Here is a 14,781-nt window from a genome sequence, read left to right on the forward strand (position 1 = left end):
ATTACTGCTAATTTTCTGACAAAAATAGCCCATAAAGTTTCATAACAATATTCACATATTAATGTGCTGCATATATATATACATATATATATACCATAATATTAGAGATGTTCTGATACCACAAAATATTGATACCAGTGTCAGTATCGATCTTAAACTATCAATACCAGTCAGTATCTGCATTGGGTATCGAAATTGGAAATCTTGCTGGCTGATACTGTTCAATCTGTGGCTTGATTTAGAAATGTTTTGTGTAATTGAAACTTTTAATTTTAACATAAATAACATGCTTTATTCTAATAACCATGCTTTATTCTGGTTAGTTATTATTAATAAATTATTAAAACTGATTTCTAATATAAACTAAATGTTATCAGTACTGTATCACTTGATTTGAAATTTAATATATTTTCAAGTGTTTCAAAATAATTGGCAAATTATTTATAAATAGTAATCTTAGCTTTATACTGTACATAGCTTCTGAAAATGAAATTTGATGTAATAAATTTATTGAGTTTTGGTTATTAATATTTATTATACAAGTTTAACTTAACCAAAAATAGTGTAAAATTTTATTTCAGTTTCAGCAGAAACTTATATTAAAACCCAAATCTGGTTTTGGTTTTGGATTCAGCTGCAAAATTTAATTTCAGTTGGATCTTACCTGTCTGTGAAGAACATAATGATACCAGATCTGAAATTGAAGGAAAAGCATTGATACCAGTATTGGTATCTGACCAAATTGTCAAGTACAAAAAAGAAAAAAGTATCAATATGGTATCAGTATCAGCAGTATCAAGACATCCCTAACCATAATTAACATTAATATAGTCCAAAATTTAATTCCTTACAATAAATGAGATTAAACACTTGAACTAATTATTTTTAATTTAAATATTTGCTTAAATCACTCTGATATTTTAATTATTATTGATTATAAAGAAATGTTATCATTTGAATTATATTTATGCACATTATGTCTGTGGCTTGGCACAAAAAAAATGCCAATGTCAATATTTATCAAGTTGCACCTAAGTCAGCATTTTAAATATTGACATAGACATTAGCACAGCTCGTTTTGTTTCTTCCTATTTATATTATAACTTTGGCATACACACACATAAAAATGTTATAAAACTTTATAGATTTATATCACAACATAAGCAATAATACAAAAATTAAGAAATCTATAATTTTAACCCACATTGCCATTAGAAATTAAGATTTTAAATTATATTAATAAAATAAAAATTAGCATAATTTTCACATAGTTTACTACAACAAAACTCTTAATAAAATTTAAATATTGATAAATTCATATATTCTATATGTGCCTTATAAAATTCAATGTAAACATTTTCAAATATTAATAAAATTTATAAATTTTAATATTATGTAGATTAACAACTATTGTGATTCTTTATCTTATTTGTGCATTAGATAATACCATTGTTCTTAACCAAAAGCTTTGTTTTTCATATTTATTAGAAAGATAAAGTTTTTATGTATTATGATTTTAGCAATTTATCTTATATATTATTGTTTGTCATTATAGATGTTACTTAATAAACAAATCAATTTTCATGTCTTTCTATAAAATACAAAATATACAGAAATCAAATATTATTAATTTTATAATTGATAATTTAAATAAAGTAAAGCCTATTCTTGATTTTTGTAAGTTAGACAGCTATAATGTTCTAGAATGTAATTAATAACTATAAATAAATAACTGAAATCAATGAATTTTTAATTGTTCTTTGTATGTAAAAAAATTCATAGAATTCAAAAGATATATAAAATAATTATAAAGACTGATTTAATAATAAATATGCTTTGAAAAATCAGGCATTGATATGGTAAGAAAAGCTCATCATCTGATTCTTCAGTTCAGTTGGATATTTAGAATAAATTTTATTTGCTTCAGTTCTGTAAAGTAACATCAGAACTAGTTTCTAATAACAATATATTTTCCACCAATTTTAAATTATAATATTTAAAATTCTTCTCTGTCACTATCAATAACAGACATTTTTGAAGTGGTAATTTAATCTGTGGCAATAAAGTTTAGAATAAAAACAGTCTTTCAATTATTTCATTTATTTTAAATGGACATTATTAAGTAGAGAAACCTAATACTTACTAATGGAAGAATTGGAGGAGTGAGAGTTCGGTTACGAAGTCCTTCCCAATTAAAACCATCAAACCACCTATAAAATCATTACATGATTATTTCTTTTAATTATTTTTTTTCAATTTAATTTTTACAATGTTTATAATTATTTATATCTTACTTGTGTTTTTGAATATCTTTAATCCCTCCTTTCTGATATCCTAACCTCTCTGTAGGATTGTCACTAAAATTATAAATTTAAAGTTAATTTTGCCTTATTGTTTAAAATAATAATAAAAGTAATTCTGAAAAATCATTATGCTAACAGCATGAAAATATACCTGTATATAAATATAAAATATTCAATACAAAAATAATTTAACATTTAACAAATATATAATGCTTTAGTTATTTAGCAAATCAGATTTTCAGTAGCATACATTTTTGGCAGTCATTTTATATCTTTATTTTTATACCATTAAAATCATGAGTAATAATGTTAATAATTTCCAATGAAAAAGTTAAATAAAGTACAATTAGAAGTTTGCAGCATTGTTTTAACTGATATTTTTATGGAAACAATACATAATTACTTTCAAATTAATGACATTTTTACATCAATTTATCTGACAATTCAACTGTCTTTCATTTAAAATAAAAAAAATCATAACATGGCTAGTATAATCAATTAATATGTATTTGATCTAAGTATCTACTTGATCTAAGTATGTCAGAAACAAAGTTTTATGTTTGATAATAAATCATATTTTTAAATAGATGAAAAATGTGCTTACCGACACAGCTTTTTAATTAATGCAGCAGCATTTCTAGTAATGCAACGTGGAAAATCTACTGCATCAATGCCTTTAAGAATTACATTGTAAGTTCTCATTGGATCAGGACCCGTAAATGGTGGTCTATAATGAAATTTATATTGCTGCAATATAAAATTTGTTGATACATAAATTAAATATAATAAAAAATTTAAACACTTACGTTCCAGTCAATAGTTCAAACATAAGAACACCCAAAGACCAGTAATCAGCTGAAATGTCATGACCTCTGTTTAATATCACTTCTGGAGCTACATATTCTGGAGTACCACAAAACGTCCAAGTTTTATGACCATTATTTAATTTTTTGGCAAAACCAAAATCAACCTATGATTTCAAAAATTAAATAATATTGAATTATAAAATAATGTGCTAATAAACTATTAGAAGAAAATACTCTTAAATTTTATTCTGATATAATTAAAATTTATGATTTTAAATCCAAGCATATTGGAAATTAACCAGTTTTAATAATAATTTTCTTTCAGATAAATTGAATAATTTAATAAAATATCAATAAGTTTTAAATTGTTACATTTAGTCCATATTGAAATAGTGAGATAACTTAAGCAAACACTTTCTAAATACTCAAAACAATATTTATTATAGCACAAAAGTCAAAGAAATGCTATTACTTATATTTTAACTTAATAATTAAATCTGACTCTTTACACAAACATTTTTTTTTTATTGTTTCTGCCCTATGAATACTAAGAAGATCTTTACTTCTCAGGGCCATCATGAGTTTAGCCAAGTTCACAATAGGAGAATGGATGGTGAAAGATGGAGACCATCATATCTGAGGCAGACAACTCATGAAAAATTCCTGGGGTTCTTGCCTCCTTCCCAAATCCAGTTCCAGAGCAATAAGCTAATGTGTTAACTGCTTTGCCCATGCAGTCAGCACAATAACATTTTTATTCTAGTTCTTTATAATTGTTATTACAATACTATCTGAAGTTCAATATAATAGAGGCTGTATGTAAAAGTAGTAATCAAAAAATAAATTGATAAAACTCAGATATGTTTGCCAATTAATTTTGTTGAAATTTGTTATTAATAAAAATTGAACAAATTTCATATTATTATTTATGGATATTTGCAAATAAATAAAAAAATAGGATAAGGTTTAATGATTAAAATCAACATCGTATTTTTTCATTTATTTGATATAAATTTCATAGATCCTACATTTCTGTTTCTTTCTATTTAAAGGATTTTTCATTGATCTTTTTCTTATACAGCAACTGAACCCAAACTCGGCAGAAAAAATAATTCATCAATGAACACCTTTGGCTGCTGAGAAACATTTATTTAAATGTTTCTCAGCAGCCAAAGGTGTTCATTGATGAATTATTTTTTCTGCCGAGTTTGGGTTCAGTTGCTGTATAAGAAAAAGATCAATGAAAAATCCTTTAAATAGAAAGAAACAGAAATGTAGGATCTATGAAATTTATATCAAATAAATGAAAAAATACGATGTTGATTTTAATCATTAAACCTTATCCTATTTTTTTATTTATTTGCAAATATCCATAAATAATAATATGAAATTTGTTCAATTTTTATTAATAACAAATTTCAACAAAATTAATTGGCAAACATATCTGAGTTTTATCAATTTATTTTTTGATTACTACTTTTACATACAGCCTCTATTATATTGAACTTCAGATAGTATTGTAATAACAATTATAAAGAACTAGAATAAAAATGTTATTGTGCTGACTGCATGGGCAAAGCAGTTAACACATTAGCTTATTGCTCTGGAACTGGATTTGGGAAGGAGGCAAGAACCCCAGGAATTTTTCATGAGTTGTCTGCCTCAGATATGATGGTCTCCATCTTTCACCATCCATTCTCCTATTGTGAACTTGGCTAAACTCATGATGGCCCTGAGAAGTAAAGATCTTCTTAGTATTCATAGGGCAGAAACAATAAAAAAAAAATGTTTGTGTAAAGAGTCAGATTTAATTATTAAGTTAAAATATAAGTAATAGCATTTCTTTGACTTTTGTGCTATAATAAATATTGTTTTGAGTATTTAGAAAGTGTTTGCTTAAGTTATCTCACTATTTCAATATGGACTAAATGTAACAATTTAAAACTTATTGATATTTTATTAAATTATTCAATTTATCTGAAAGAAAATTATTATTAAAACTGGTTAATTTCCAATATGCTTGGATTTAAAATCATAAATTTTAATTATATCAGAATAAAATTTAAGAGTATTTTCTTCTAATAGTTTATTAGCACATTATTTTATAATTCAATATTATTTAATTTTTGAAATCATAGGTTGATTTTGGTTTTGCCAAAAAATTAAATAATGGTCATAAAACTTGGACGTTTTGTGGTACTCCAGAATATGTAGCTCCAGAAGTGATATTAAACAGAGGTCATGACATTTCAGCTGATTACTGGTCTTTGGGTGTTCTTATGTTTGAACTATTGACTGGAACGTAAGTGTTTAAATTTTTTATTATATTTAATTTATGTATCAACAAATTTTATATTGCAGCAATATAAATTTCATTATAGACCACCATTTACGGGTCCTGATCCAATGAGAACTTACAATGTAATTCTTAAAGGCATTGATGCAGTAGATTTTCCACGTTGCATTACTAGAAATGCTGCTGCATTAATTAAAAAGCTGTGTCGGTAAGCACATTTTTCATCTATTTAAAAATATGATTTATTATCAAACATAAAACTTTGTTTCTGACATACTTAGATCAAGTAGATACTTAGATCAAATACATATTAATTGATTATACTAGCCATGTTATGATTTTTTTTATTTTAAATGAAAGACAGTTGAATTGTCAGATAAATTGATGTAAAAATGTCATTAATTTGAAAGTAATTATGTATTGTTTCCATAAAAATATCAGTTAAAACAATGCTGCAAACTTCTAATTGTACTTTATTTAACTTTTTCATTGGAAATTATTAACATTATTACTCATGATTTTAATGGTATAAAAATAAAGATATAAAATGACTGCCAAAAATGTATGCTACTGAAAATCTGATTTGCTAAATAACTAAAGCATTATATATTTGTTAAATGTTAAATTATTTTTGTATTGAATATTTTATATTTATATACAGGTATATTTTCATGCTGTTAGCATAATGATTTTTCAGAATTACTTTTATTATTATTTTAAACAATAAGGCAAAATTAACTTTAAATTTATAATTTTAGTGACAATCCTACAGAGAGGTTAGGATATCAGAAAGGAGGGATTAAAGATATTCAAAAACACAAGTAAGATATAAATAATTATAAACATTGTAAAAATTAAATTGAAAAAAAATAATTAAAAGAAATAATCATGTAATGATTTTATAGGTGGTTTGATGGTTTTAATTGGGAAGGACTTCGTAACCGAACTCTCACTCCTCCAATTCTTCCATTAGTAAGTATTAGGTTTCTCTACTTAATAATGTCCATTTAAAATAAATGAAATAATTGAAAGACTGTTTTTATTCTAAACTTTATTGCCACAGATTAAATTACCACTTCAAAAATGTCTGTTATTGATAGTGACAGAGAAGAATTTTAAATATTATAATTTAAAATTGGTGGAAAATATATTGTTATTAGAAACTAGTTCTGATGTTACTTTACAGAACTGAAGCAAATAAAATTTATTCTAAATATCCAACTGAACTGAAGAATCAGATGATGAGCTTTTCTTACCATATCAATGCCTGATTTTTCAAAGCATATTTATTATTAAATCAGTCTTTATAATTATTTTATATATCTTTTGAATTCTATGAATTTTTTTACATACAAAGAACAATTAAAAATTCATTGATTTCAGTTATTTATTTATAGTTATTAATTACATTCTAGAACATTATAGCTGTCTAACTTACAAAAATCAAGAATAGGCTTTACTTTATTTAAATTATCAATTATAAAATTAATAATATTTGATTTCTGTATATTTTGTATTTTATAGAAAGACATGAAAATTGATTTGTTTATTAAGTAACATCTATAATGACAAACAATAATATATAAGATAAATTGCTAAAATCATAATACATAAAAACTTTATCTTTCTAATAAATATGAAAAACAAAGCTTTTGGTTAAGAACAATGGTATTATCTAATGCACAAATAAGATAAAGAATCACAATAGTTGTTAATCTACATAATATTAAAATTTATAAATTTTATTAATATTTGAAAATGTTTACATTGAATTTTATAAGGCACATATAGAATATATGAATTTATCAATATTTAAATTTTATTAAGAGTTTTGTTGTAGTAAACTATGTGAAAATTATGCTAATTTTTATTTTATTAATATAATTTAAAATCTTAATTTCTAATGGCAATGTGGGTTAAAATTATAGATTTCTTAATTTTTGTATTATTGCTTATGTTGTGATATAAATCTATAAAGTTTTATAACATTTTTATGTGTGTGTATGCCAAAGTTATAATATAAATAGGAAGAAACAAAACGAGCTGTGCTAATGTCTATGTCAATATTTAAAATGCTGACTTAGGTGCAACTTGATAAATATTGACATTGGCATTTTTTTTGTGCCAAGCCACAGACATAATGTGCATAAATATAATTCAAATGATAACATTTCTTTATAATCAATAATAATTAAAATATCAGAGTGATTTAAGCAAATATTTAAATTAAAAATAATTAGTTCAAGTGTTTAATCTCATTTATTGTAAGGAATTAAATTTTGGACTATATTAATGTTAATTATGGTTAGGGATGTCTTGATACTGCTGATACTGATACCATATTGATACTTTTTTCTTTTTTGTACTTGACAATTTGGTCAGATACCAATACTGGTATCAATGCTTTTCCTTCAATTTCAGATCTGGTATCATTATGTTCTTCACAGACAGGTAAGATCCAACTGAAATTAAATTTTGCAGCTGAATCCAAAACCAAAACCAGATTTGGGTTTTAATATAAGTTTCTGCTGAAACTGAAATAAAATTTTACACTATTTTTGGTTAAGTTAAACTTGTATAATAAATATTAATAACCAAAACTCAATAAATTTATTACATCAAATTTCATTTTCAGAAGCTATGTACAGTATAAAGCTAAGATTACTATTTATAAATAATTTGCCAATTATTTTGAAACACTTGAAAATATATTAAATTTCAAATCAAGTGATACAGTACTGATAACATTTAGTTTATATTAGAAATCAGTTTTAATAATTTATTAATAATAACTAACCAGAATAAAGCATGTTATTTATGTTAAAATTCAAAGTTTCAATTACAGAAAACATTTCTAAATCAAGCCACAGATTGAACAGTATCAGCCAGCAAGATTTCCAATTTCGATACCCAATGCAGATACTGACTGGTATTGATAGTTTAAGATCGATACTGACACTGGTATCAATATTTTGTGGTATCAGAACATCTCTAATATTATGGTATATATATATGTATATATATATGCAGCACATTAATATGTGAATATTGTTATGAAACTTTATGGGCTATTTTTGTCAGAAAATTAGCAGTAATACATAAGAAAAAATATTGTATATTATGTCCAATTTGTCATTTAATGTTATCAAGATTATATTACGAAATTAAAAATTAGAATAGTTTCTATGTAGTTACTTTTATTGTTTTACTATATTAATTAAATCTGATTACAGAATACAATATGCAGTTGTATGGCATAACTATTGTATTCTGTAATTGAGTTTAACTCATATCTGATTAAGTTTCCAGTATAGAAGATGAAATTACATATAAAAAAATAAAGTATTTTTATATAAATACTTTACAGGTACTTGTAAAGATATGTTAGCTTTACATTTACTTTCAATGTTAACTTTCTTTTACTGAAATGTCAAACCATTTATGATATACAGTATATTAATTTACTTTTCTCAAAATAAATTGTATAATGTTAAGAATTCTATCCATTAAGAGAAGATTTGGATATTGTCTGAATACTAATTTGTGTGTTTAGTATTTCAACAGTATTCTATTCTTATCTTATTTTTAATAGAAAAAATAATATAAAGAGCATAAATTGTATTGTTTTGTTATAAAAAATTAGAGCTTTACAAGGAAAATAGTTATGAAGCTATGAAATGTTTCTAATTTTGAATCTTTGTAATGCCATTTTCCTGTTGTCAAGATTGTGATTTTTTCTGAGTAATTTGTCAATCTTCAGCATATTGAGCTGATATATCTTTTAAGATAGATCCGATGATATTCAATAAAACTGAGATTACTGGGCACTGTTCAAAACATAAACCTGCCAAACCAGTAAAAATATTTGATACTGTGTGATTCCAGTGTACACAGGTTTTACCACAGTTACATACAATTTTATTCAGATTTCAGTGATGTTACTATTGTAATTGAAATCCTTATCAAAATATTTGTAATTTGATCATACAAAATAAAAGTTCAGTTCTAATCACAGTTGATTGAAAATCAATAATGATTTACTTTTTAAAATAATGTTTAATATACTTACATTATTAAATTTAATGATAATATTACCAAATTAAAAAATTTGACTTTATTTACAGTATTGTTTCATATATTTTACAGGTTCAAAATGTGCTAGATACCAGCAACTTCGATCCATATCCACCAGAGACAGAAGGACCTCCACGAGATGATGATACTGGATGGGATGTTGAATTCTGATATTTAAATACATTCTAAATAAAATATTTACATATTCCAAGTTAAGAAATNTATTTACATAATTTTAAAAAATATACTTACTTCCCCTTTACTGATAATGAAAAATGTATCTCCTCTTGCACCTTGTCTAATTATATAATCACCTTGATTGTATGTAGTCTAGAGAAAAACAATCATTTAATAACAAAATTATCAAATATATGCAACTATAACAAGTGCATAACTAAAATCTACAGTGAGTCACAACTTTATCATACTTTATGTACTTTGAATATTTAAAAATATTCTATGACATTATAACCTCATAAAATAAAAATCAAACCAATCAACTTATAAGTGAGGAATAAATAACAAATAGGGATTGCATTACCAGTAAATGATTTACCAATTTACTGGTAATCAGATAAAAATGCATTGCTAAATATACTGGTAATTTGATATTTTTAACAAATAGTACCTCTTGTGTGTCTAACCCTATATTATTATCTTTATAAAATGCTCATTTTCAGATAACCAACTTTTTAAGTTTTTCACAAAGAAACATTTTCATCTTGTTTTAGGATAGCTTCAGTTTCTTAATATACACCATTTACTGTTCAAATTCAGTTAGGACAATGACTGGTGTATATTAAAAAGATGAAGCTGTCCTAAAACAGGACAAAAACATTCTTTTGTGAAAAAGTTAACAAGCTGGCTACCTGAAAGTAAGCATTTTATAAAGATAATGATATATTTTTACCAGTAAATTTGATTTAAAAAAATACTTAGACATGTAATAATTTTTGAACCCAAATATTTATTTATATGCACTTTCATATATTAAAGATAGAAGCAATGAATGTTTATATTTAAACTATAAAAGACGTTTATGTCATTTGTCTTTTAAATTATTACTTTAATTTTTAAAGTATTGTATTACAGCATTATACTGGACAGTTTGACAATTTATTTAATCCATAGCATCTAGAGTGCAACTATGATTTTAGTTGAGTAGCATTCTAGTTGATGAAATAGAATACATTTATTTGAATGTTAATTCTTTCACTGGCCATGTATTAATTCATGGCAACTGAAAATATTATAACAGAATCTATTGTTCAATAATTGTGCAAAAATTAACTTTAAATTTTTAGAATATATTTTATGTAGTTATGTGCTGGATCGTTAAGAATGTATATCCACGGATACACATACAGATATGGATCATTAGTGTCTAGATCCGCAGATATGGATACGAATACGAATCTCAACTTTCGTACTCGGTCAGCGCCGGTGTGTATGACCTTGGACCAATAGTTGATGCTTTGCATTAGTAATGCGACGTGTTTTGACTTGCACTGCGCGTGTTTTTGTCTATAGTTTAGTGCAGTGTTTCTCAATGGGGGCGATATCGCCCCCATGTGGGCGTTTTTCCATGTTGAGGGGGGCGATTAATAACAATTTATATTTTGGGGGCGATATAGTAAAACATTATATTAAGAATAATTAGATATTTTATTCATTATATCATACAATAATTAAACAAATAACATTATCTTAGTCACTAGTCTATTCAATGCAGTATGAATTTGGTGTTAGCTTGGCCCTCGCCATCGGAATTTATAGTAAAGGGGGCAATATCACATTGAAGGAGGCGACGATTCGTTAGAAGTTAAGAAACACTGGTTTAGTGTGACACGGGATAGTGTAGATTAAGTTTGTATTTTTTTAGTGTGTTGAGTTAAATTAAAATAAAAACAATGTCAACAAAAAAGTTTAGTAGTATAATATGGAAATATTTTACGATAGTAAATGAATTTTGCAGGATAAAATTTTTGCAATATGAACATGCCAAATATGTGATTTTAAGAAATAAAAAGTGATTTGAATTGAAGTTGTTAGTATTTTATTGCTACCTATCTTTAAAATTTCTATAAGTAATGAAATTCATTAAGATAAAAGATCAGTTAAAGATCCACTAAAAAGTAACAGATACGGATACAAATACGGATCTTTTTTTTCCCTCGGATATCCGTGGATACAGATACGGATACGGATATTCAGCACATCACTAATTTTATGCATAATTTGTGCCAGTGATTTTTATAACAATTAACATTTGATATAAATCAGTAAATTATTTTTACATTATGGCTGTTACTGGATTGTGTGGAAGAAATTAACTGGGATCTGAAAAGCCAATTGTGCAAGGAGTCAATCAGAAACTGAGGTGTGAACTGACCTAACCAATACCTCATCCACCTGTAGATCCACAGGAGCAGTCATAATCTCTTTAATGGATCCAGCAATGCCACCCAACACAAAATCCCAAGTTGGCAACTATCTCATCCTCACATGAAGTTCCATAGAACACCTAGCATTCATGAAAAATCCATGCAGTCTTAGCATGGACTTGATCCTGAGCCCTCAGAACATTAATGTCACNCTGAAAAGCCAATTGTGCAAGGAGTCAATCAGAAACTGATGTGTGAACTGACCTAACCAATACCTCATCCACCTGTAGATCCACAGGAGCAGTCATATCTCTTTAATGGATCCAGCAATGCCACCCAACACAAAATCCCAAGTTGGCAACTATCTCATCCTCACATGAAGTTCCATAGAACACCTAGCATTCATGAAAAATCCATGCAGTCTTAGCATGGACTTGATCCTGAGCCCTCAGAACATTAATGTCACCACAATTACAAAGCTAAGCCATCACAACCATCCAGCCAACATATGGTTTTTATAAATTATATATTGAAATTTAACAGAATATTATTGGAACAAGTGCTTCAATAAATTCTTAATGATTTATTTTTGTTTTGAAATAATATTAAATTCAGAAATATATATAAATATAAACTTGCCTCTTCTAGTACATCAGCTATTTTTATTAGAGTTTCTTCATTTAATTTTCTGAATGTTGGAACACTATAATGATAAAATTTGATATTTAATAGTTACTCAGTAATATAAATTTTTATACTATTCATAAATATAAAAATTTTCAGCAAAATAACAACAATAAATTATATTTTAAAACAGTTAAGAATTACCCTTTGAAAATAATTTATAAACTTTTATTATTTATTGTTATTTATTATTTGTAAACTTCATAAATAAAAATATTTTTACTCTAATTCTATAATAATTCTGTTTGTTACAGTCAACAAGTTATTATCAAACTGATTAACTAATCAAAACAATAATTTATCTCTTTTTAATAAAAGAAAATGTTACATTTTTTTCTCAAAAAAAAAATGTATTTTTTTATGTAATGAAGATTACAAAAAATAAAACTAACAAATAAGTTTGTTATAGCATTTTATCAGTGCAGAAATAATCGAGTAATTTAAAAATATATAGTATTAATATCTCTCATCATGAAAAACATAAAAATTATAAAATAAAATAAATAGAAATATATGTTTTAAAAAAATGCGTGTCCAAGGAAAAAAAAAATAGTTCTACAGATGAAAAGATAGTTCATATAAGCAGCAGTTTATAAAATTCTGTAGAAAATCAGATCATCATCATATAGCAAAAATAAATAAAAATGCTTAAAGATTTTGTTGTAGAATTACCACATTTGCAATGAAATATCTTTAACAAATAGAATTTTATAAAAGTAATCACTAAATCATTGCTAAAACAGATGCTAAAACAGAAACAATAACTCTACCTTATCAAATATACAATAATGTATTACAGTAATGTAATATTAACTTATTTTCAAGTTATTAGATACTGTATGTAACTTAATAAAATCTTTATTTGGAATATACTACTCATTTTTTATAACTATCAAGCAGAATTTTATTTATTCAAATAACTTTTATAAATACATCATAAGATGAAATATTATGTATTTTATAAAGTTATTATTTTATTCTTCTATAAATTATATTCCATAATAATATATTTAAAGCATTATAATATTTTTATCAGTGATCATGGCTACATCTAGTTAATTATAGTATTTTATCCAGTCATTTATTAATATTTGATTTGCACAAATGAAATATTTTCCTAAGTTATCTAAACTAGGTCCTATATATATAGTTATACTTTAAATATAAATATTTAAAATATATAATTCTTTTCAAGAATCTATTTGTTATTACATGATAAAATTAGTGATCAGTTTCAAAACTAATCCAAAATAGAAACAGTAGTTGCGATTACAAGGATGTTGTTGCTCAATAAACAAACCTGTCAAAACTTTATCATATCTTCAATGCTAAAAAGAGGATGTTCTTGCTCAATATAATGTGATAAGTAAGTTTTTGTAATAATGACAATATAATAAATACAAAACCTTCAAAAAAAAATTATATTGACTAATTTTCAAATTTTTAAACCAATGATTTTTTAGCTTTAATATCATTTACAAAAATGAATTATAAGATATAATTTGACCTAATGTTTGTTGATAACATTTGAAACTCGTATAGTTTTATGTAATAAGTCTAAGTCATAAACATAACTATAGAATTTTCTTGATTACTATTATTGTCATCATCATTGTAGTTAATATGATCATTGTTTTAAAAATATAAAGGCATTCAGCAATGTTTACTCTTACTTGACATATTAAATAAATTTGTAATAAACTCTCTATTTTCATAACCATCCATAAATTATTTCAACTGTTTTTAAGTAGCACATCAGATAATTTATTATAATTTTAATGGATCTTCATCCACTTAAAGTTTAGCCTTTATGTGCAGATATTGAACAGAACTGTTTTCATTTATTAAAAATATTAATTTCATTTTTATTAGACACAGCATTTTATTAAAGCTGAGAATACTGTTGATCAATTCAACTGCTTTATGAATGAGCTTAATGGATCTACTGTCTCCAATAAAGACAGATTATTGTATATTATAAATAACTCTTTATTTTAAAATATTTTAATACTGTATTTTTAATTTATTATTTTCTGATTTATTTTCAAACATTAATCTTCACACACACACTACTTTCTAAAAGTTTGTTATTTCTTCTTGAAAATTGTTTTAAGTTTCTACCTCATTTTCAGTTATTAATTCATACTGTAAAAGTTAAGAATCAAAAAAAAAAAGCTTATATTCAAATATTTTAAATTTAAAAAAAAATGAATATTAAAGACAAAAATAAAATA

At 24.8% G+C, this 14,781-nt stretch overlaps 2 protein-coding genes across 2 annotated transcripts in view; both read right to left on the reverse strand.

The window, feature by feature from the left end:
• The window catches only part of LOC111629313 (cGMP-dependent protein kinase, isozyme 2 forms cD4/T1/T3A/T3B-like), a 40,929-nt gene that overhangs the window by 8,245 nt on the left and 17,903 nt on the right, over nucleotides 1-14,781 (reverse strand). The window contains exons 5-6 of the mRNA XM_023373195.1: nucleotides 12,503-12,566; nucleotides 9,732-9,809 (exon numbers count right to left, since the gene is read on the reverse strand). Of these exons, the coding sequence (XP_023228963.1) occupies nucleotides 9,732-9,809; nucleotides 12,503-12,566 (142 nt within the window). The remainder of the gene's footprint in view (nucleotides 1-9,731; nucleotides 9,810-12,502; nucleotides 12,567-14,781) is intronic.
• LOC111629324 (cGMP-dependent protein kinase 1-like) lies at nucleotides 1,836-3,281 on the reverse strand. Its single transcript, XM_023373211.1, has 4 exons — nucleotides 3,110-3,281; nucleotides 2,908-3,030; nucleotides 2,295-2,357; nucleotides 1,836-2,210 (listed from the first exon to the last, which is right to left on the reverse strand). Exons 1-4 carry the CDS (start codon nucleotides 3,130-3,132, stop codon nucleotides 2,105-2,107), a joined length of 315 nt encoding a protein of 104 aa, XP_023228979.1. The 5' UTR covers nucleotides 3,133-3,281; the 3' UTR covers nucleotides 1,836-2,104.

Source organism: Centruroides sculpturatus, unplaced genomic scaffold (genome assembly GCF_000671375.1).
Source record: "Centruroides sculpturatus isolate CEXI.00-Female unplaced genomic scaffold, Cexi_2.0 scaffold525, whole genome shotgun sequence".
Classification (NCBI taxonomy): domain Eukaryota; kingdom Metazoa; phylum Arthropoda; class Arachnida; order Scorpiones; family Buthidae; genus Centruroides; species Centruroides sculpturatus.